General features: G+C 43.2%; 1 protein-coding gene across 1 annotated transcript in view; it reads right to left on the reverse strand.

Annotated features, from left to right (window-relative positions):
- Positions 1-3,948: 3,948 nt before the first annotated feature.
- Positions 3,949-22,775, reverse strand: part of CXXC4 (CXXC finger protein 4) — a 110,462-nt gene continuing 91,635 nt past the window's right edge. Inside the window, exon 3 of the mRNA XM_053256080.1 lies at positions 3,949-9,960. Within this exon, the coding sequence (XP_053112055.1) occupies positions 9,916-9,960 (45 nt within the window). The 3' untranslated portion in view covers positions 3,949-9,915. The remainder of the gene's footprint in view (positions 9,961-22,775) is intronic.

Consider the following 22,775-nt stretch of genomic DNA (forward strand, 5'->3'; position numbering starts at 1 on the left):
AATGGGAGACTAGAAGTGTGAGCACCGTAAGATATTCCCCTCAGGGGATGGAGCTGCTCTGGGAAGAGCAGAAGGTTCCAAGTCCCTCCTTGACATCTCCAAGATAGGGCTGAGAGAGATTCCTGCCTGCAACCTTGGAGAAGCCGCTGCCCATCAGTGTAGACAATACTGAGCTAGATGGACCTATGGTCTGACTCAATATATGGCAGCTTCCTATGTAATGACTCCTCCTACCAGGCCCAAAGTATGGCCACATGGAGTAGAATCATTAGAGGCAGAGTTCTACTGTAACTCTAAGTCCCAGGACCACTGGCCTGCACCATTGCTGAGGGGACCACACACACACACCACCAGACATCAGGGGAGCAGGAGCAAGGCAGGAGGTAGGGAAGATGAGCCTGCTGACTGGCTTTATTGTACTGCTGACAGCGGGGATGCGGGGGGGGGGAGGAGGAGGAGTCCGAGGCAGCACCGGCCCATTTTCATTTTGGCAGACTGCATGTAATGTTATGCACACGGCATGGGAATGGGAAACAACGTCAACATATTAGTACTAAATAGTTTCATGTCAGAGAGGGGGGCAGCAAATCCTTGCTTGCCTACGGTCGACAAAAGGCTTAATCCACCCCTGGACCCCGCCTGGCTCATTTGGATGAGCTGCTACTGCCCCCAGTAGATAGATCCTCAAATATAGACCCCATGGGGACCATTGTCAGGAGAAGGGCATCCTGGAGAGCCTCCTGAGCCCCCGGGCACATCACAGCAACACACAAACAAACAAATGAGGTTAACAGAGTGCTTGCTCCATTACCCTCATTTAAGGGGAGGGGGAATTAGGCAGGCTAGCTTCCTTGGGAGCACCGTGCTCACCTGTGAGCCCAATGGTTCCCATGATTCCTAGAAAGTGTACTAAACTCCCTTAGCCCGCTTTCCAGTGATCGTGCGAATAGCCTCATTGTGTGGAAGCAAGGTAGGAGGAAAACCTGGGTAACCTTTCCTTCTACCTTGATTCCAGACACCTGGAAATTGGGAGCACACAGAGATTCCAAACCCTGATAAAACACATTTTTTGACTGTGTGAATAACCTCTGTAACTGTTTCAGCTGGGCCTCTGTTTATCTAATGCTTAGCAGATAAAGGCTTCCTGTCTTATTACTTACCTTAGCTGTTTTCTCAATAGAGCACACACTCTGCGAGGAGGGCAGTAAGTTCTCCACCACAATATCCCATTGGGGCTTGAAGTTTGTGTCAGGACCTTGCCTTTTAAAGCATGAGCAACACTGAAATCTCCACATCTCCATAAATAAAGCTCATGGTTCTCAAACCTGGATCCCCAGATATTGTTGGACTCCAGCTCCCATCATTCCCAACCACAATAAGACCCAAAGTTTGAGAACCCCTCAATTAAACAGTGTCGCTGCCACGTTGAAGAAAGGTATGACTGCATATACCTATACTCATTTCAAAGGAAAACAGCAAGCATTGGCAATCCACCAAGAGAATTTGGGGAAGGGGTGGCTGGATGGGAGGAAGAGGGCTGAGCAAAGAATTTGGGGTCAGTCCCTTGAATGCCATTGGTCTGCAAGCCATTCCCTCTGATTGGCTGTATCCTGGAGGTATGTGTGTGGATCAGCCCTTTCACCTGTGAATTCATGCCGAAGGACTAAACCTGGTACCTCTTGTGTACTGACCCCAAGCTGTTTCACTGGATGGCAACTCTATGTGGTAGCCCTTTTGTTCTGGTCTATTTGGTCGTGTTCCCTGGGTGTCCTGCATGGGGGTGGGTAGAGGAAAGGGAACGAGAACTAAGTAGGGCTTGTTGTATGGGCTGGGCCCCTGAGAGATTACAAAAGTCTCATTCTGGGTCTTCTCTTGTGACTCTCTGGGGCGATTGCCGAGAGTGGGTGGGCAGGGAAGACTCCAAAGAGCTTAACTTCCCTGTAGACGATCCAAGGATTGGTGGTGGGAGTTTGCTCCATGCTCTCACACAAGTGGCCCTGGTCTGTGAAGCATGGAGCAGGGCAAAGGGATTCAGGGTTGGGACATTTTGATCTGGTCCCCAGGGATCCCACAATGTACCATGCAAATGCACGGTGCATTGTGGGGATCGCACAAGAGCAGTTAGCCCAATGGACTCTGTAGGTGGGTTGGCTGTCATGGTGCCACGGGGATCCGCATGGATACCAGCAGTTCTCACAGGCAGCCAAACCTGGGCTTGGCTGCCTTAGCCTAGTCTTGGCTGCTCATGAGAACAGCCTCATTGTTTAGTTAACTGCAATGTACACATTTGAGTCCTAGTCCTGCTACCCACCCATTTCCATCTCAAATTATTGATGCTGGCAGATCATCTGAAAGGTAAGCTTTGCCCTGTGGCAGTTACTTTGTTATCTTCTCAAGGTAGAAACTGAATTCTCTCCTCCTGTTCCCCATTACCATGTTCTTCCCAGTGAACCCACCAGGCAGCTCCTAGAGCTGGCCCCATTAGCTTCCTGTTATAATTTCTGTGCTTCCATGGTTCATTTGGCCCTCTCCCTTGCAATGTCACTGCTCCCTTCACATGGGCACCAATAACACTGTGTTTCTAGGAGTATGCTGATGAGAGCTGGTGTAGGAACACTGTTCCCACATTATTTCCTAGGCATCCCAAGTGTTCCTGATTCTTCCCACTAGGCTTTGGAGCTCACTGCATATGGTGACTGGAATGGTATACTTTCCTTTCTTGCTTGCCTGGTGCAAGAAAGTAGCATAAAGCTACCCACTTCCTGGGTCTGGGTTTGGAATTTTTGGCTATAGGTATCAGTTGCTGCCTTCTGCCCATTGAAAAATGGTGCTCTGTACCATCAATTTGCAGCATCATTTAGAGTTATAAATTTCACCAAGGAATATTGCTTTAAAGGCCTGAATGAAAATCTGACCCATTGACAAGTCTGGCTTCGATGACCTTCATCTTTACTGATATTTTAAGAACAGATATGGCCAGCTCATTTTTTTTTTAATATTCAAGAGTAAAACACACATCAACCAAATTAGCTTCTTCCTGAACCTTCATCAATGAGCTCTGAATCCAGCATAATTTCCTAGGGTTTTCACAGAATATGATTCCAAACTTCTTTTCCCTTTAGGAAAAAAGAACATATAGGCCACATACTGATATTAGTCTGTAGTCAAGGGCCACAATCCAACACAATCTAACATCCAGTTAAGCATGGCCAAGCCCATTTATTTCAATGGGCTTAAGTGCACTCAACGCTGTGTTGGATTGTGGCCAAAAAACTGGAAGTTGTTTGATGTTGTTCCAAGTATTGGTAGCTACAATATGGATTTATAAGGTGCCGAAACCTGTTTCTCCTACCTCTTGGAATTTACAAGGCATCTCATGAATAGGACTTTGTTCCAAGAAGCAGTGAAATAGAGGTAAAGTGTGACCACTGGTATTGAAACAGTCCCATAATCTAACACTATGTTAAGAAAATAACAAAATGGCAATTTCATATGAAGGATAAATGCTGCTTGATGCCCGTAGCTGTGTGGAATGAAATGTCAACTTTCGATACTTTTTTCTTGCATAGAAAACACTCTCCATCATCCAAACAAGCCCAGTTAGTATTGTGAAATTAATTGTAAGCAGTTCCTTTCCCCCCTTGATGCATGTTACTGTATCAGATGCTTTTTCTTATTATCAAAAGATTTATATCAGATCTTTATTTTTTTTAAGATGCATTCATAATGGAGCTGACACATACACAATTCAAGAGTCTTCTGTCAAATGCTAATAAAGAAGATAAACATTATGCATATATCATACCAAAACCTTGTTGCGTTTATCGAAGTATGAATTTATTAAGAATTTGAACCTTTTTGGTTATTTTGCAGGGTTGTTCTCAAAGATAATCATTTTACTATTTAAGATCCCTCAAACAAAAATCTGTTAAGGGAAAAAGAGAGATCTTTAGAGTACTAAATTCCTTTATTCAACAACACAGAAATATCACAAAAACAACTTTACTGGGCAAATTGAATGTTTTATACAGTTTTGTACATGCCCCATAAGTGATTTGAAATAAATACACCATTTTCCAAAACTGCTTTTTTTCATAATTGCACAAGCATACATACACCTTACACAAAGATCTATTAGAAAATTTAATAGATAACTGCACAGTTCAGAAATAGGAGAACAGTGTGAAAGGAGTACATTTTTGTGGCCCATGTTTCTGAGAAAAACGGTAATCCTAGCTCCCTGCAATTGTGAAAATGGAACACTTTCTCACATTTGAGCTGTCTCTTATTTGCCAGGAATCAGCAGATCTCAGTGTGAAACTGCCAAATTTAATAAAAACAAAATCTGAAACATTTAGCTGTTACATGAGAACCAACCGTTTGATATCACTATGCATCCAACCATGATCAAAGACCAACCACTGCTTTTTGCTGGATGTATTCGACCCTGGATGGTATGTTCATTTAATTACTTTCTTTTTTCATTATTTGATTACAGACATAGCCAGCTTAAAGACTTCATATTCTTTAGTGTTAATTGTACGACACATACCAGGGGGTTCGGAACAAAAGGGAATATTTCCTTTCTCTTATAGAGTTGTCTGTTATTAATTCCCATAATGCCTATGTGCACTTCCCTAGCAGCCTTATAATTGAACAGGTTTATCTGCCGTGTAGTAGAAAATACTGCATTTAGTTTGGCATACTTAATGCTCTGTTTTACGAGACATCAAAGTTGATGTATGCTCTTTTGTCTTAACCTTGAGCCTCACAAATATTCTGAGGCATGCACAGAGTTCCTGAACGAGATGTGCTTCCTTGTTCATTTTAATGGAGGACGGCGCTCTGCAAACACATTTATTGGTATTTGCAGAGATGCCCCTTTGTCTGACGTAAAAGGAGAGTCCCTACAAGAAATTATTTCTCGCTCATATAATTCTCTCTCTTTTTGCTCATTAAAAAATGTGGGGGAAGGATGAAAGGTCATATTATAGATTCTAAAATATTCAAGGACATTTTAGGAAACACAAATGAGATTAGACACTGATAGTAATCTATGTTACAAATAAATTGATAGCACATACAGGAGAAAAAGAGGATCAGAGGCCAGAAAAGAGATTTCCTTCTTCAAACACCCATAATCAAAATGCTCTAAGATATGTACTACATCATACAAATAATGTGTTGGTCAAATGAAAAATCTTGACAATACTGTGGAACTATACTAAAAAGAAAAACACCCCTCAAACATTTTTCAGGAATCAAAGTAAAGACATTCATGTGCTTTTAAAAAATAATTAACAGGTTTGGAATTTTTAACAATTCAGATCTTGACATGTAAAACATCACAATTACAATATACAAATTTATTAGTTCTTTAAAATCAATCAAACCAAAAAGAACCCAGAAATGAAACCACATTGACACATGCAAACATCAGGGTATTAGACAGTAAGTACATCGCTATGAATCATTGTACATCTAATGTAGCCCGAACTGAATTCTGTCCCTACTTTTGTTAACAGCAATCACAAAATTCCTTCCAAACAAGGCAAGCTGACCAGCCAGATGGGCAAGTAAGGCCTCAATCATTTGCAATACTGATAATCAATTATCAGTTTGGTTTTGTTAATTTGTTTTTTCTTTGTCACATGAAAAAAAGGGGTCGTATGTAGCTCTATTGCTCCACAATTATGGAAGAGAAATGATAAGGGGCTCATCTAGATGGCGCACAACAAGGAATGCAGATGTGTCCCCCAGGAAGGATGGACACCTTTTCTCTTGGGTGACAGGAAGTCAGCCCTATATACTGAACAGCCTGAACTGTACCCCTCCCTTTCAGTCATATGGACTAAGAGGCACCAGGGCCAGCCCAATTATGCAAGCTTTCCAACTGGTCATTGGAGGCAGTATTTTAGCATGCTGAGTGACTACTATATTGTTGCTCAAGGGAAAGGGTCATTTGATGCTCAGCAGCAAGATGCCAAAGGGAAACAGATGCTGCATGCAATCTAAGAGGCACACTTCAGGATATCTTACGATATCACAATGTCGCAGGAGATGCCGAGTTATACTTCTCAGACCATGCATGGCAGCCCCTTAGAACAGCAAAATCTTGGCCGAGCCCTGGCAGTTGTTAGCATGAGTCAAAACAGCCAACTGGTCTGGATTCCAGAAGTGCTAGAAAAGCACCTTCCATCTCTGTACTTGCAGGTGCCTGCAAGAGCCTTGGAGCAGAACAGCTAAAATGAAATAACACCAGGTACACAATTTTACAACTAAAAAAAATGTAAAAGTTTGCAGTATGGTTATTTATTTTATTAATGATATTACTGGAAATGGAGTGTTATTTCTTCCCTGCAGGTATGAATATGATGCCATGTTGCATGCACCTCAGAACTATGTAACCACCTAATGATCTGCCAATATATCAGCCCTTCCACTTCATACAACCTTGGTATTGCTTCCAGTTCCCCATGCTTATCCTGACCTTTCTACACCAAACACACAAACAAAACGAAGTTATTACTTATATTTTGCCTCCTATTTAACACTTTTTGACTATTCTCACAGTCCTTTGCATATCAGGGCATAGACACATGAAAAACTGGCCAGGTGCAGCCCATGTGTGAGGTAGGTGTGGATATGGGAACATTCACACAGATACGTTCCACACATTAGAATTAGCCCTTTCTTTGTATAGTTACAACTCTACATGAGAAGAATGTTCCATATCATGCAGGCTTTCCAGTAGAAAACCGCAGAGAAATGTCCCAAAGATGTACAGAGCTGTGAAAAGAATCTGGAACTCAATGGGCTCAATCTTCAAAAAGTTAAATTCACATATCTCATAGGCATCCATTGTCTTATGAGAACGTTTAAGCACTTAAACGCCATTGATTTCAGTGGGATTTCAGTAGGCTTCACTTTCTCTGGATTACATAGCATGTCCTTGCTGTGTGATGAAAGAAAACCAATTTCCACTCCTAAACTTTCCTACTTTCAGAGGTTAGATGGTCACAAAACGGATACTAAAAACTGATTAACAAACTCTTGTTCTTAAAGGCAGTTGAAAACAAGTCAGAGCAGAGAAATGATTGATAGGGATGGCCTTTTCTGCTCATCTTAAATCACGCTTTACTGCTGTCCACAACACCCAGTAGCCTTGAAGCATGTGAATTTGGCCCATGATAAAATGAAAACAAGGGACATGTACAAATGGCTAAGGTAAGAAATTGTATGTGGGCATGTCCTATTATTGCATCTGTGTGGACATTAGAATTCTTTACCCAAAACCTCATATTTTGTGACAAGGCATTCCTCAACAAGAATATATTATGCAAATCAACTGACTTTGCATATATTTGAATCTTTTGTTCCTGATGCAAAATGTTCATCTTTTTTCAGTTTTGTGGCAGTGAGTGGGTGAGAGCAGACAGGTAAGGAAAATGATGTGCAAAACTCCAATGGAGGGAACAGGTATAAAAAGTCACATTCACAAGATCACAGGCTTTAAATTAGTTGACCAGGAATATCTACCACATCTCATTCTGTACTCACAATCACAAAAGTGATTGGCATCCTCATCCCTAGGCATGCAATGCAAAGGTGGGAAATCCCTTCTTTTGAATATGAAAGCGTGATTGTGAGTAAAACAAGAGTAGTTAAAGTGTGTTAATGAGTAACCCATCAATGCTAAGCTATCCCATATATGCACCCTTATAGGAAAGGGGGAAAGCATATTCTGATATAAGGGCTGTGCTGAATACAGAAGTCATAATCACCACCACAAGGCAAGTGGAAATGCCATACAGAAAGCCTCTGGTTTGTACACCTTTCTTTAGGAAGCTGCCAGTATGTTTTAGTTTCCCCCCCCCCTCCACAATCAGGAGGGCTATAAATTAACTTTTTAAAAATAAAATAAAAAAGATGAAGCATAATGATCTGCCAGATAGTTTCATAATTCTGTGGGAGCTTTCACACTCTCCATTCAGTCCAGATTTAGCACAACTAAGGCCATGAACATTCCTAAATCTCTTCCCCTTTTCTCTTTTTAGAAAAAAGATATCTTTTTAGGGGGAAAAAATCCCTCTTTTTTCCACCCACTAGCACTGAAAATTCACACTTTAAAAACCCCCACATATATGTGTAGCATTGTAATTTGATGAGATGGTCAAGGTGATGAAGTAACCTGCATACCATTGCTTTATTTAATATTAATAATTTGACCATAGCTTCATCAACAAACCCAGTGTTGGCAATTGTAGCTGAAATTTCACATTGGAGAAATCCCTTGACTGCCTAAGGGGCTGATACAGGGCAATTGCTTAAAGAAAATAGATATCATTGTTTCTCTCACTTTTATTTTATTAAAGTCCTAATTTTTGTAAACACCTTAATGATATTCAGGCCTTCACGACCTGATGAGAAGACTGAAGAAAAGACCCAACTCCATCTAAATTTACAAACTAGTCTAAGAACTGAATGCTGCACATTGAGCGAAAATAGTTTCATATACTTTATAAAGTTTTTAATTATTTTTCTACTGAAAGGTCTATAAAGGAACTTTCAGTGAGAAGGTAAATATATTGAGTCATAGATTCCCCCCCACCCTTAAGATATGGTACTCTCTTCATTTTGCATTCTAAAGCAAGTTTTATATAACTCTCTGGAAAATTGATTTTGTATGTCCACCTATGCTGTAAACTCTACTATGGGGTGCAGTACAAAGTCACTCAATTAACAGCACGTGCTTTGGGGGGATCCCAGTCTTTAAAGCTCTTTCCAAAGCAATGCAAGTGCGTAATTGCTACTCTAATATAGTGCTCACAAAGATTAACCATAATGTTTTATGTCTTCCTTTCATACAACAGTATGGTCTGAAAGTGTCTGGTGGATGCATCATAATATTTACTCTTGCAAAACTTCACATTAAGTTTCAGTGAAAGGATGCATGTTTTGAAAAAACAGCACCGCCATTCCTGCTGCTACTGGACAACTGGCAAAAATAATACTTAAAGCTTGAATTTATTGCTCCAGATTTAATTTGCAGAACCACACTGTTGTGTACAAACAGTTAATCTCCATAGATGCTCAGACGTGATTGTCTCCTTGTGTCTAAACACACAAAATACAAGCTGCTATCTGTACAGTTTACAGTACTGAAACACATATATTGGAAAATGTAGATATGGTAATTTGTAAAGATACATTATTTTATAGCAGGGGTTTACCCAAACTTTTTTTTTTTTACAGCCACTTTAAAAATAGACAACAACTTCACTAGAATAGCTAAATTACATCAAAGAAAGAATTGGTGTACTGAATGTGAGTAAACTGGCCAATTCCCCAGGGTCCCAGATACGGTGGTCTCCTGATAAGAGAGCAGCCCTCATGAAGCTGGTTAGTGTTCTCTTATGCAGAGGGCCACTAGAGAGGAAAGCAAACAGCAGAAGTTAGAATAGAACCAATTGGAAAGGATGCAACTGGGTTATTTGGAGAGAGAGTGGTTGAGTGACTGCATGAGGGTTGTTTGAACAACATGGAAACATGAGATAGCGAACTATGAAGCACAGTGGGCCAGTCGTTCAACAAACATCAGACTGTGAACTTGATGGGATAGAAGCCAACTGATGGGAAAGGAGCCATCAATCCTTGATGGGATCGGAGCCAGATTTCAGGTAATTTAGTGCAGGGAGTTCCATTTTGTCTCAGAAGTGTTCTACAGTGCTGCTTCCCCCCCTCCTCTTACCTGGAGACCACTCTACTTGATAATTTGCTTTTGAGGAAACCCCTATACATAAATGAAAATAGTATCTTAATATATTCTTCAGTGGTGGACTAAGCAGTTTCTTAAAACAAGACTTTAGCTTGCCATTCACTTCAGGCTGCCTTGAAAATAAGATATACTACTGCTTAAAAGAACCATCGGAATGCTTCGGCGCTGGGAACAGGTGTTCTCTACAAAAAAAAGCAAGAAAACAAGTTAAGCTTTCTTTTCATTGTACGGTAAGATTTGTTCTGTTCGCTTGTTTGTTCTGTTTTGTTTTTCCTTTACACATCAGTCACAGTGTTATACTCTTCATCATCAAGCGATTATACAACACCTCTTGGTGCTTAACAATTAAATAAATACCTCAGCCTAAAAAATAAAGTGTTGATTGTTTGTAAATCAAAAGAGCGGGTGGGTGAACCATGGGCAATCAATGCAAATGCCATCACACAGCCCAAATACCACCATCCAGCAAATACATGTGGCGGAGTTGCTTTCTCTCAAGCCATTAAGTTCATATTTGGTAACAGACTTTTTTTGAATGAAAGAATAACACAGACATTTGTCAAAGGCAACACAGTGTAAATTAAAATAATCCAGAGTCCTCTGGCAGTTTAAAGATTAACAAAGTCATTATGTCTGAGCTTCCATGGGCTAGAGCAGGGATTTTCAATCAAACTTGAACCCTTGGGAGTACTAAGCCTCATAGGGAGAATGCAGTACCCTCCGGCTTCCCTGGTTCACTTGCTTTCTATGCTGTTGGCTCCCAATCAGAGGATTCGCCTCTCAAGCCAAGATGAGACCTCTCCAAGGGGTGGGGGAGTGCCAGGTAATATCTGTCCCTCCTGCTCTCCATGTGACTGGCTGATTAGGTGCTGAGGCTCATCTCGCCCCTCCCCCAACCTGACAGACAGGATCAACAGCGAAGGAGAGGGATGCCTGATCCCAGGGCAAATTCACTTAGCTTGTATTTTATCTCCAATCAACTTTGGAAATACAGTATATACTTCTGGGGCTCACAGTTCTTGGCTGCTTATATGGGGGTACCTAAGCTAAAGCTTTGAGACAGAAGACCAATTAAATTATGGTCCGCTCTCTCTCTCTCTCTCTCTCTCTCGCTCTCTCTCTCTCTCTCTCTCTCTCTCTCTCTCTCTCTCTCTCTCTCTCTATGCTAACTCATAACCTTTACAAAAAGATGAGGGTAGTGTGTTGTCTTGATCCAGAGCCCAGAATCTATCTTTCTTATTTGATAAGCTAGGTCAACAGTTTCACAACTGGTCAGTAGGTGTGCGCAAGAGAGAGAAAATATTTTCATTCATCTTCATTTTTAAAATTTTAATGTCTCATTTTTCATTCATTTCCATTTGAATAATTTCATTATTGCTCTCATTTTTTCCCATTTTCCCATTTGTTGTCGCATTACATTAATTTCAACAGGGGGCCCACCCTGTATTCTGCTGCATTTAACTTCAGAGTTTCCCAGCCAAATGGCATGACATTTCAGGCCCCTGTACTACTCACTTTGGGCACTCTACCTCCAAAATTTTAGATGGGATCGTGTTTTACAGGCAGCTTAAACAGGTACACAATAGTATAAAATTTCCATTAGTTTCAGTGAAAAGAGACAAGAAGTTTTTCTGCTGCTTGTAACTTCTGTATTTTCCATCCTATTATCAGGGAACGTTTAGGTATTCTATGATCCCTTTAAAGCAGGGATCCTCAACATTGGGACCCCAGATGTTAGTGGACTTCAACTCCCATAATCCCAAGCCCCAGTGGCCTTTGGTTGGGGATTATGGGAGTTGAAGTCCAATAACATCTGGGGGCCCAACGTTGAGGATCCCTGCTTTAAAGCACCAGACCATCCAAATTTCAAAAAACATATGGTTTCTCATTCTATGATCAATTAGAAAGGTGCACCAACTAGTACACACTTTGCGGTGACTTCAAAGCAGCAGCAGTAGATCATGGCAGAGGAAGAAGAGTAGCAAGAGTGTTTGTGCCAGGGCAGAGAGGGGCATGAACAGATCAAGCTGCCTAACGTATAGACAGGTAAGAAAGAGAGTCCTCCATTTTAGAGAGGACAGCTGAGGCTGTTAGAGATGACTGAAGCAGGTGCACAAACAAAGCCGAGTTCACTCACCTGCTACACAATCGGGGCACACACACAGCAGCGGCTGAAAGCAGCCTGAGCATCAGGAAACACAGGTTTCTCATTTTATAGGCATTTTTAAAAGCTGCACAACCAGTATAAACTGTAGATTGATTTCAAAACAGCAGTGGGCACTAGGCAAACCATGTGCCCAGGCAGAGGAAGGACTGAGAAGGGTGGAAGAGGTTTGGGAGCCAGCCAGCCTGGAGGAGCAGAAGGAAAGGGAGGAGCGGGGGCGGGGGGATCACCACCAGCAGCAACAAGAATTATTTGTGCCAAGGCAGAGAAGCAAGAGGGAGAACTTAGGCTTGGATGAGAAAGTTCTCCAGCAACTGTTTTTTTGGGTTTTTGTTTTTAAAAATTCCTTTGCTTGGAAGGAAGGAGAATGCTTAGGGAGGAAAATGCTTCCCATTCACCATTTCTCACCTCTTGAATTTTCACACACAGGAATAATTCATGTATTCACAGATGGCTCTTTAGGGGTATGACTAATAACCTCTAGCAGACCTCCAAAATACCTTAAGGAGCATACTTGGTTTCATGGCTGAGATGGGGATTTGAGCTGCAGTCTTCCCCTCTTCAGTTGTCTAATCACTACACTACACTTCTCACTCCTGTGCATGGACGCAGGTGCAGTTGTGAAGATGCTGCACGTGCTGAAGAACTGTGGACATATTTATATTTATACAAAGCGGATTGGGGATTTATTGCAGAGCAGAACTGAACAGGCACTCTGCACATGCTCAGAGTGAACACTGGGCAGAGGCATAAATTTTGTAACTGTCTCAGTTCTTTCTGTCCCCCTCAGTGATGGATGGCTGCTATTTCTTTTCTTCATTTTCTTCTCTTGAATGAGGGTCATAATGGGGGGAAACCCCATGTCATTTCCAGAAAGCCAGGTGCTGTGCTGAAGAAAAAGCCCCTCATGAGAATGTTGAAGAAAATGTGAGAGTTCAGTAGAAATTCAACACACCCACACACCCCATTCTCCCCAAGTCTAGTTAGTACTACTCTGGCATCTGTCTGCAGCAGCTCTCTCTGTGTGCCATGATTCTGTAACAGTTCAGGGGATTAAACATTGTCCGTGTGCCTGCTCTAGGTGCCTCTAAAATGGAAGAACTCGTCTTCTTACTGATCTGAAAATTGGAAGTCTGACTCCTGCCTTAGTTGCTCCCTGTAAAATGGGTCTATAAATAGGGGATGTCTGAGTTTTGCTGCTTCATTTCCACTCTGCTCCTCCTCATCCTGGATAAATGACTGGCATGAGACCTTGCACCAGTTAGCTGGGACCCCCTATCCTCCTCACAATCATTCTTGCTGCTGCTGCTATTCCTCCACTACACACATTCTGTTTAGTGCTCACGGTTGCTTGAAGTCAATGCAAAGTTAGTACTAGCTGTGCACCTTTTAAAACTGTCTATAAAATGAGAAACCTTTATCCTCTGCATTTGAAATTTGGAAGGTCTGATCCCTTAGAGGGACTACAAGAAGTTTACAATTTTCAAGCTAATAGGATGGAAAACACCGAAGCAACAAGCAACAGAAAGGTTCCTGGGTCTCTCTCATTGAAATCAATAGAAATGTTAAATGACTGTGTTCCTTCTTTAATTGCCTATAAAATAGGTTGTTTATATTCAGTCTTTCTAATATTTGGGATGTATGATGCAAAAAGTGAGTAGTACAGCTGAAAATGCCATGCCTTCGCTCGAAAACAAATGCATTTCCATTGGTTTTCCATTCATTTTGCTTGAAAAGTGAATGAAAAAGACTGGAACGCCTTTGTTTCCCCCCCCATTGGTTTTGAAAGCAAATGCAGGCACCTATTGGTCAGTTCTGCTTTGTCACTCTGATCCAGAGCTCTATGTATATTGTACTGTGTTTATGGTTCTTGCAAATGTACTTTCCCATCCACTTCCTTGGAGCTATGCATGTACACCTAAAATAGTCAGAAGAAAAGAGCATAGAGCTTCTATATCTTTTATGTGTGCATAAAAGAGAGCACTTATATGGACCTGCCTTATACTGAGTCAGGTCATTGGTATATTAACCTCTATTGTCTGCAATTGCTGACATGTAGACTAACCTCCTGCAGACATGCCAGGTTTTCTGTTACATGAGTGGGGAGAGGTGATTTCAGGTGTCCTCCCCTTTCCCCTGCAACTGATTGTACCTCCTGAAACTATCTCCCTAAGGGTTGGGGACCCAACTGAAGTTGCTGCAGAGAGTAAAGGAATGCACAGAGAATCACCCCTCACATCCCAGAAAAACCTGGTGCATCTTCATAGTCAGAATTATGGCCATTGACTGGCAGTAGCAGTAACAATGGCCGCTCTTCAGATCATCAAACAGGGATCTTTCCCAACCCTACTGGAGATGCCAGAGATTGAACTTGAAACCTTCTCTATGCAAAGCATGAGTTCTACCATGGAGCTACAGCCCCATCCATAGCTTTGGCCCCATTTCAAATAGATAACAGTTCTTACACCACAGTGCTGGCAAGGATCAGGAAGGAACATTGGCCATGATTTTCTCCTCCACAGACCTTTCAGAGACACAGAAGCCACTGGAACCTGACAGGCACAATGAGTGTCTAGCACTTCTACAACCACATACTTTTCAAGACTATGAGCTTGGGTAAATAATACGTTTGCTCAACCCTAAACCCCAGGTCCCTAAACCCCAGGTCACTGGACAAGCTGCCATGAATGGCTTTAGTCTTATCTGGTTTTAGCTACTTCCCAAAGTGAGAGATCAAGTGAGCAATAAGAACCAGCAAAACCTCAGTGAAATGAAAACATCCATCAGAGAGGGGCACCATTAACATATTAGGTCCTCAAATGTCAAAAAATCTGAATGCTCAACACAGTATTATCCCACAGGACAGAGGGTAGAATGGAACTATTCAGGCCTTCATATAGAAGGCCCAGGGTAGAGGATAAGTAGACACCAAAATACCACCAAAAGAAGCTGTAGGATCAAGATGGTAGACTTTTCAATATCCATTTCTAGATTTAATAACCCATTAACATAGGCTACAGTTCTGCTCATAGGAACACTGAACATAGGAAGCTGCTTATGTTCATAGGAATGAGAGAGCATTGGTCCATCTAGCTCAGTATTGTGTCTACACCAACTAGCAGTGGTTCTCCAGGATTTCAGGAAGGGGAATTTCCCATCCCTAACTGGAGATGCTGGAACCTTCTGCATCCAAAGCAGCTGTTCTGCCACTGAGCTATAACTCGGGCCCCAAAGGTGGCATAAGTGCATCTCCCATCCAGGCACTGACCACACCAAGACCTGCTTATCTTCAGAAAAGTGGCTGTGTTCTATGAACATGCTCTGGGACCCAAAGACTCTGCTCACTGTTAGGCTGTATAAATCCCATTGGCCCACATGATCTACAACACGATGAGGGCAGAGGGCTGTGTTCTCACAGGGAGGCTAGAGAGCAGCTGCAATGAAGTCTTCTTCTGCAGCTGAGTGCACACAGAGGGGTGGGATTTTCACTTCGATCCCCTTCCTCCAAAAGCCCTTTTCACTTCCAGAAATGTGTCCCTAAAGGTTGTGCAGCCCTTTGGGACATATTACTGAAATCAAAAAGGGCTTTTGGAGGGAGGGGAGAACAGCTAAAATGGCCTCCCTCCTCATCCACGTGTGCTCAGCTGTGGAAGAAGCCTTTGCCACAGCTGCCCTCCAGCCTCTCTGAGAGATTGCAGCCCTTCTTCTACCCTCATATTGCTGCAGAACATGTGAGCCATTAACTTCAACTGGATTTAAGCAGCTTAATTGTATGCAGGATTGCAGCCAATGGGAGCAGTTCAGTCTTAATAGCTTACCTTAGTCAAAAAGTAGGATTTATGCAGGATGGTACAAGAAGCCTATAGCACAGCAACAGCACATTCAGCAACTGTTCTCTCTCGTCAAACAAACAAAAGAGGAACGAAATGGGAGGATACACAATCAGGGAATTTGTGTCAGTTTCTTTCTGAAGAGGGACCCAAAAGAGCAAATTAAAAGCAGTCCAGTGCATGTCATCCCAAAAGGAAGCATTAATAAAATTAGTGAGCAGTGTGGCCAGATGATCAAGCTGACATCCTCCAAATCCTCAAGTTTTGGTTAGAACTATGATGAGGAGAGAAGGGAACCTCCAACGTTAGTCCCCCTCCTGACCCCTTCCTTTTCTGTCACAGCAACAACACCAGCCACCAGCCACTTCAAGAAAGTGCTTTGGAAGAGCTCAGCTTCCATTTCCCTCAGCCCCTTCCCCTTCTCATCTCAGTCAGCAGTGACTTCAGCAACTCCAGTGCCTCACAGCTAACCTAGTTTAAATGGGTTCCCCATTCTCTGCTTTCCTGTAAACAAACATCTCAGTCTTTTCTACTCCACAATGGCCCAACCAAAGGAAATCAGACCTAGACACACAGACGGCGCATTCACAGATAAGGGTAAACCAGAGTTAAACAAGGCAGAGGTTGGATTTTTTGTATGTCCAAATGCATGGAACCTCTGTCCTGTTCAAAAAGTGACCCGCGGCTTCCCTCCCCAAACTCCAGTTGGAACCCTCAGGTTGTTTTGCTGCTTCTACCTGAGGTTTGTGTTCAGCAGCATTATATCCGAACGCTGAACTGGAGGCAGCCTTTTTTGAGACCGGAGTAGAGGGAAGAAAGCTCCTCCCTCTCTCCATTCCGACTGGCTGCTGCAGCTGTCCTTCATGTGAAGGAGGAAGTTCGGCAACCAGTTCCCCTGCCCGCGCAGCCAGTTCCCCCTCCTCTCTGTAGTTGCTCTGACTGTGTCCGGTCCTGGGGAGTTACGCCCAAATGCAGACAGGCTAGCGGTGTGGGGTGGGGGACCGTGGGTCCATTGGATCCTCGATTCCGCATTATGTGCGAATGCGGACACACATGGTTGCTTTAGTGGGAGGGATTGTCTTTCGTACAGCAAATGACCCCTGGCTGGGCAGCAACAGAGCAGAGAAAACCTGCACCTTCTCTAGCCATCTAGCATACTCTCCTACGTAGTCCTGTTGCTTGAGACTCTGGCCCTGGGCTTCCTATGTAGCAGCATTGAGTGGCAGGAGGCTGAGAGGGCAAAATGGACTTCACCACTTGAGCCTGTAGGTGGGGAAATCACGTGTTCATTCTCTCCTACATTAAAAATCCCCAGAGCAGGCAAAAGACCGGGCTTGAATCTTTCTCCCTGACGCACTAATTTTCTATTTGTGGGGATTTTTATGGGAGGCGAGCTTAAAACAATGGTATACCCCATCTGCAGCCTGAAATGGCACAGCCCATTCTTCCGACTCAGCATTCTACTCCTTCACTTTGCTGTATGTGTAGACCAGGCCTCACTTGAGCCAGACTGACAAAAGAAGGCTCTGCTGCTATCAGGGCTGTGTGCATTCTCTCAAACAGTTGACAGCAAAGTTAGCACTGCACTGAGCAACTCTGAATTCTCTTGCATTTGCATATGTGATCACAACAGAACTCATACCTCAACAGATCTCAAATGAGCCTGGCAACACTACAGGTAAGCAAAGATTCTCATTCTTTTGAGTATAGCAGGCAATCCAAAACACTCGTCACGTGCATGGCATTGGTGGAAAATATAATTTGAAACAGTTCCAAATAAACAAGAACACAGCACCTCTTATGCCGAACTCTAAACTATACTCTTTTAGTGAATAATCTGAATTATAAATTAGCTAATTAGAGTGTTCATTAAATAGAAGCTGAACTGAATACCACCGATTTTGTATGCAACAGTAGGCAACACCTATCACAAAAGGAAACCAGTTTGACTAAAAGCCCAGATAGGTTGCTTCAAAATACCTCTAAAATGATGCTGTAGCTTTTGAGCTTTCACTTTAAAAAAAAATAATAATAAGGTCAAACGTCATATGGATTACCTTGATGCACTTCTTACAATTATGTAAGGCAAGTAAGAATTATTATTCCCTTATTGCAGCTGGGAAGCAGAGAGGGAGTGACTTGGTTCATGGCAAAGGTGAGATTTTAACTGGGGCAGTCCTGATTTATAGTTTAGACTCTTAGACCCTACACTACATCAGTCTCCATTTGTCAGTGGCTGACATCCAGACTAGGTTACTCTGTAGTTCTGCTCAGGAATTATTCTAAAGCAGCATTTCCCAACCAGTGTGTTGTGGCACACTAGTGTGCCATGGGGACACTGTCCTGTGTGCCAGACTGACTTGCTCTGAGTGAGCTCCATAAGCAAAGAATTGAAGCTGAATTGCCCCATAATGCACTTGGAAGGACACATCCACCCTAGCGTGTAAGGGATTGAGTTTCAGTCCCTCACTTTTGGAGCTGGCTTGCTTCCTTATGCACCATGAGTGACACATCTTTCCAGGGGCGAAGCTAGGGAAGAGGGAGCCAATTTTCACCCCTCTCCCTGGTAGCCCCTCGGATAACAAAGAAAATAGGGAGAGGTGGAGCTGGGGGGTCCTCAGGAGCTGCGGGGCCCGGGTTCTTTGAGCCCATCTGCTCAATTATAGCTACAGCCTTGCATCCTTCCTGGTGCATTATGGGGCAAATCAGCTCCAGGAGAGATGTGAGGGATGGCTACAAATACTAACACATATTGAAGCTATTATGATGATCACTGAAAACTGGGCTAGGGGAGCCCAGCCCGGTTTTCATTGATCGTCGGAACCACCGGGCTCTCAGGCAAGCCTGGTGGTTCCACAGCGGCTAGCCCACCTAAAAACCCCTACCCCTAAATGAAGTTCATGGAGTCAGCGCCCAGTTAACTTGGTCCTTTTTATTGTGTGTTGCCTGCAGCCACGGCTGACACATTCAGGGGGGGGAGGATGAGAGACCCCAGGAAGGCATCGTGCACTCACGCCGTGCCTTCCTGAGGTTTGGGTGGCTGGGGAGCCACGCTGCAGCGCTCCCCTCCCCCCAACCCCCAGAGCTCCCCGATGGAGCTGCGGCTGAGTGTCTGGCGGGAGCAGTCACAATGAGTGACTGTTGGTGTGCAGGGAAGGCAGGCTAAGCCCACTCTCTCCACCAAACCCCATCCGACGCTTCACACGGGTTGTGTGAAGTGCCTCATTATATAAGGAGGACAGAAGCTAAAATCAATGAATATTGTGTGGCACCTTTGACACCACAAAAGGGTATGTGTGTTGAGGGGGAGCAGTGTGTCCCAGTTTATTTTTTTTTTAATGTTAAGTGTGCTTCAGAATGAAAAGTTTTGAGCAACATTGCTCTAAAGGACTACTGAATTTCAATAGGAATTCCTCTAGTAAATTTAGTCAGGATGTCAGCCACTGTTTCCTAAAAATATCTAACAAATCATGACTCCAGAGAACTGTGTGGGTTGCATACTAATTGCTTATACTCACTCCTAATTCATAACTCATAATTTCTATGAGAAAATGCGTCTTCTTTCAAATGTGATATCCAGTCACAGAGAAGGGATTATCAGATGCATGGATTCCCTTTATTTTTAATATTAGCAAAAGGAGGGAGGAGATCCTCTTTTTTTTGCCTTTACTATTGACAGGAAAAGCCGTATCACAGGGTAAAAATAATGGCAACAATAAACTGGGGCTGCCCAAGCCCCACTGATTAAATAAATGGAAACTATTCAAGAGCATTGAATACAGCACCCATTCATTTCTATGGCACAGGGGAAACATCTATTGGATTGTCCCCAGTGTTATTTGTTGCAATACCACGATAGTCAATGTGTGAAACTGTTTAGGAAAAATAGAGAAAAAGAATAACCTAAAATTTTATTTCCCAAGAACTACAGGTTTGTGGTAATCAAAATTTCAGGATGCTCTTTAATAAGAGTGTGTCCCAGGGTGAGAATTTATCTCCTCGAAGTATTCCTGTTCTTTGCTGATGTGCACAGACGTTGCAAGGTAGTTACTGGTACTAAAGCAAAGTAAACATGCTTTTCAAAGCTACCAAGAGCACAGCAAAGATTGCTGCCAGACCTTTCAGGCTGTAAGATGGCTGCTGACAGTAAACAAGGCGCATGGATGTATAATTTATAAATAAGTTGAGTATAAAAGGAGATTGAGTTCAGAACAAGGCCAAGCAACTTGCATGTGTCCAAAACACATTCAAAGGAACATAAAAATGGGGTCCATGTAAACAACACCTTTGAGCAAGATATTGAAAATGACTTTTAAAAAAAAAAACAACCATTCTCTGCCCCCACCAAGAAAAGATTTAGGATGGCTTCCCCCATCCCAGCCACAACACATTTAGCCAGATGTTTTGCATCAGTTGGGTGCAAATGAAAAGAGACAGCTAATTAAAAGGTCAATTAGACTTCTGATCTCAATACCAATCCTTAACAAATTTTCTTTCAATCTAGGAGCCAGCCCCAAGGTTTAGGAGCCAGACAACAGACACTTGACAAAACTTTGTGACAGACAATGGGGAGGGGAGGGGGGAAATGGGCTGCTCTTCATCACCCTTACATTAAAAGCATGGCTGCCAGGGAGAAATAAAGATTTTATTTAATAACCCTGCTTCTGAATATCCTCGTCTAGGCACCACAGTTAAATTTCTAGGCACCATGGCTCCCAGGTGCCTGGGATTTGTCAAGCTCTGAAAATATGCAGAAACAAAGCTGATGTTTCATATTTGTGAAAAGCTAGATGAAAGAAGTTCTGCTACAAACTGAAGCACAAGGATCTCAGCGCCTTCTCCATTTGTCTCTCCCCATGAGGAAGCAGCAGGAAAAGGAAAGGCACCATTCTGCTAGGTCATAAGATCACAGTCCTCTGCGTGATAAGATCATAGCCCCCTCCCCTCCTCCTCCTCCTCCTCCTCTTTCTTTCACTTCCTACAAGAAAACAAGAAGGTTGGGTAGAAGAGATGCTGCATGGTACCATCCTCGTCCCCGGAAGGCTCGTTGTACTCTGGCTCTTGTTCAGTTGTTCCAAGTCTAAAAATATATCATACACAGCTGGGACTTGGAGATCATGAATGCTTATAACAGGAGTTCATGAATGATAGCTAAAACATGCAAGTTTGCATCATAAGAAAAATCAGTTAAACTTCTTATGTATATTTAAGCTCAAAGACAGGAGTTCTCAAACTTGGGTCCCCAGATGTTGTTGGACTACAACTCTCATTATCCCCAGCCACAACAGACTCAGCCACTGTGGCTGGGGATGCTGGGAGTTGTAGTCCATCTGGGAGCCCAAGTCAGAGTACACTTGCTCTAGGTTTTTCTGATAAACAGAAAAACAGATAAAGAGATCTTGCAAATTAAATTAACATCAGTGGGTGACATTCTAACCCCCTAAATTACAAAGCTTACTGTCAGTGTTCCTGGGGGGGAGGAATTCTCCAAGGCAAACTTTCCGCCCTCCAGCACTAAATTCTCGGTAGGGGCATGGTCTCAGAGTTGGGGAAGGAGGGAAGTTCATTCACTCCCTTCTTCTCCTATCAGCAGGAGCAAAAAGGCCTGAGCTCCTCTCAGGGGCGTAACAAGGCTGGAGTGGGCCCAGAGACAAAATTTTAAAATGGGCCCCTCGCTGATACACACACACTCACTTCACATGTGACTTGCCTCTGGGGGGCCCCTCGAGGCGTGGGGGCCCCCAGGCAGCCGCCTCCCCTTGCCTAATGATAGTTACGCCCCTGGCTCCTCTCCGTGAGACAGTCAGACCAACAAGCCCATCCCGGCTGATCTCCGCATCCTCAGTAGCCCCTGGCTTAAATAAAGCCCTGCATTTCAGACAGACCTCCACACTTCCAAGCTGCTTCGTCTTCCCTGGCTGGGCAAGTGTAGTGGCCAGCCAACCCCTAGCTCCCAAAAGGGACTTGTTCTCTAACTCCACCCCCTTCCTTAATATCCCTGCACCCATTTGCAGCTGTGGAGTTAAGATTGTTGCTTTCCCTCTCCACCAAGCTGCCATCTACTGGGCTGTCCCCGCCCACCCCCCAGAAGCCGTTGCACTTCTCTCTGAGCCCTCCCTAACTCCTAAGAGGTAATTGCTGGGGTTGCCTTGGTGTTTGGAGCCCCCGGCTTCCTTTGGCACCCTGCCATTTGGCTGCGTACACAACCTTGTTTCATGGGGGAGGGTAGGAACTCCTGACACTTACATGCAGTCAGTATGTGGACAATGTGGACAATGAGTGGAGAGGAAAGGTGGAATAAAAATAGAATTTAAAAAATCTAATTACATATCACAGTTTTTTTTACCTAGGAGAGATTCAGTCCATGGATGAAGGAGGCAGAGTTGTGACAATTTTCTCCCATGATGACACACATTTAACTTTGTGCAGGCATAGAGAAAATCAACCCAACCATATGGCACACTGTCATATATGCAAACAACTCACCACATGAGCTACCAAATGAAGCAATTTAAAATGATTTCCATGGAGCAGTTGTAATGTATAAACCACCCCATGTCATTTGCTTTTTGCCTGGGTTCCCCATTTTCAAAATGGCAGTCACAGTGATCTACCTTCAAAGGATTGATACTGGAATGAATGAGTTAATTATTGTAAAAGCTACTAAGGTTACTTACAAGGTGACCAATTCACTGTACTGAAATAGAGAGGACTTGCTTCTAAGTGTATTCTAAAATGGTTGAATACACCGTGTGCTGAAATCCTGCAACCCCACCGCCCATTGAGATCATATGGAGAGGTTCGTCTGCTGTTGCCACCAGTTCGTCAGGTGGCTACTCGGGGACGGGCCTTCTCCGTTGCCGCTCTGAGGCTTTGTAATGCACTCCCTGCTGAAATAAGAGCCTCCCCATCTCTGATAACTTTTAAGAAGGCAGATAGGACACATTTGTCCCCACAGGCTTTTAGTCAGACTTACTGTTTTTACCATTGTGTTACATTTTAA

This window comes from Hemicordylus capensis, chromosome 5, assembly GCF_027244095.1.
Source record: "Hemicordylus capensis ecotype Gifberg chromosome 5, rHemCap1.1.pri, whole genome shotgun sequence".
NCBI classification, from domain to species: Eukaryota; Metazoa; Chordata; class Lepidosauria; order Squamata; family Cordylidae; genus Hemicordylus; species Hemicordylus capensis.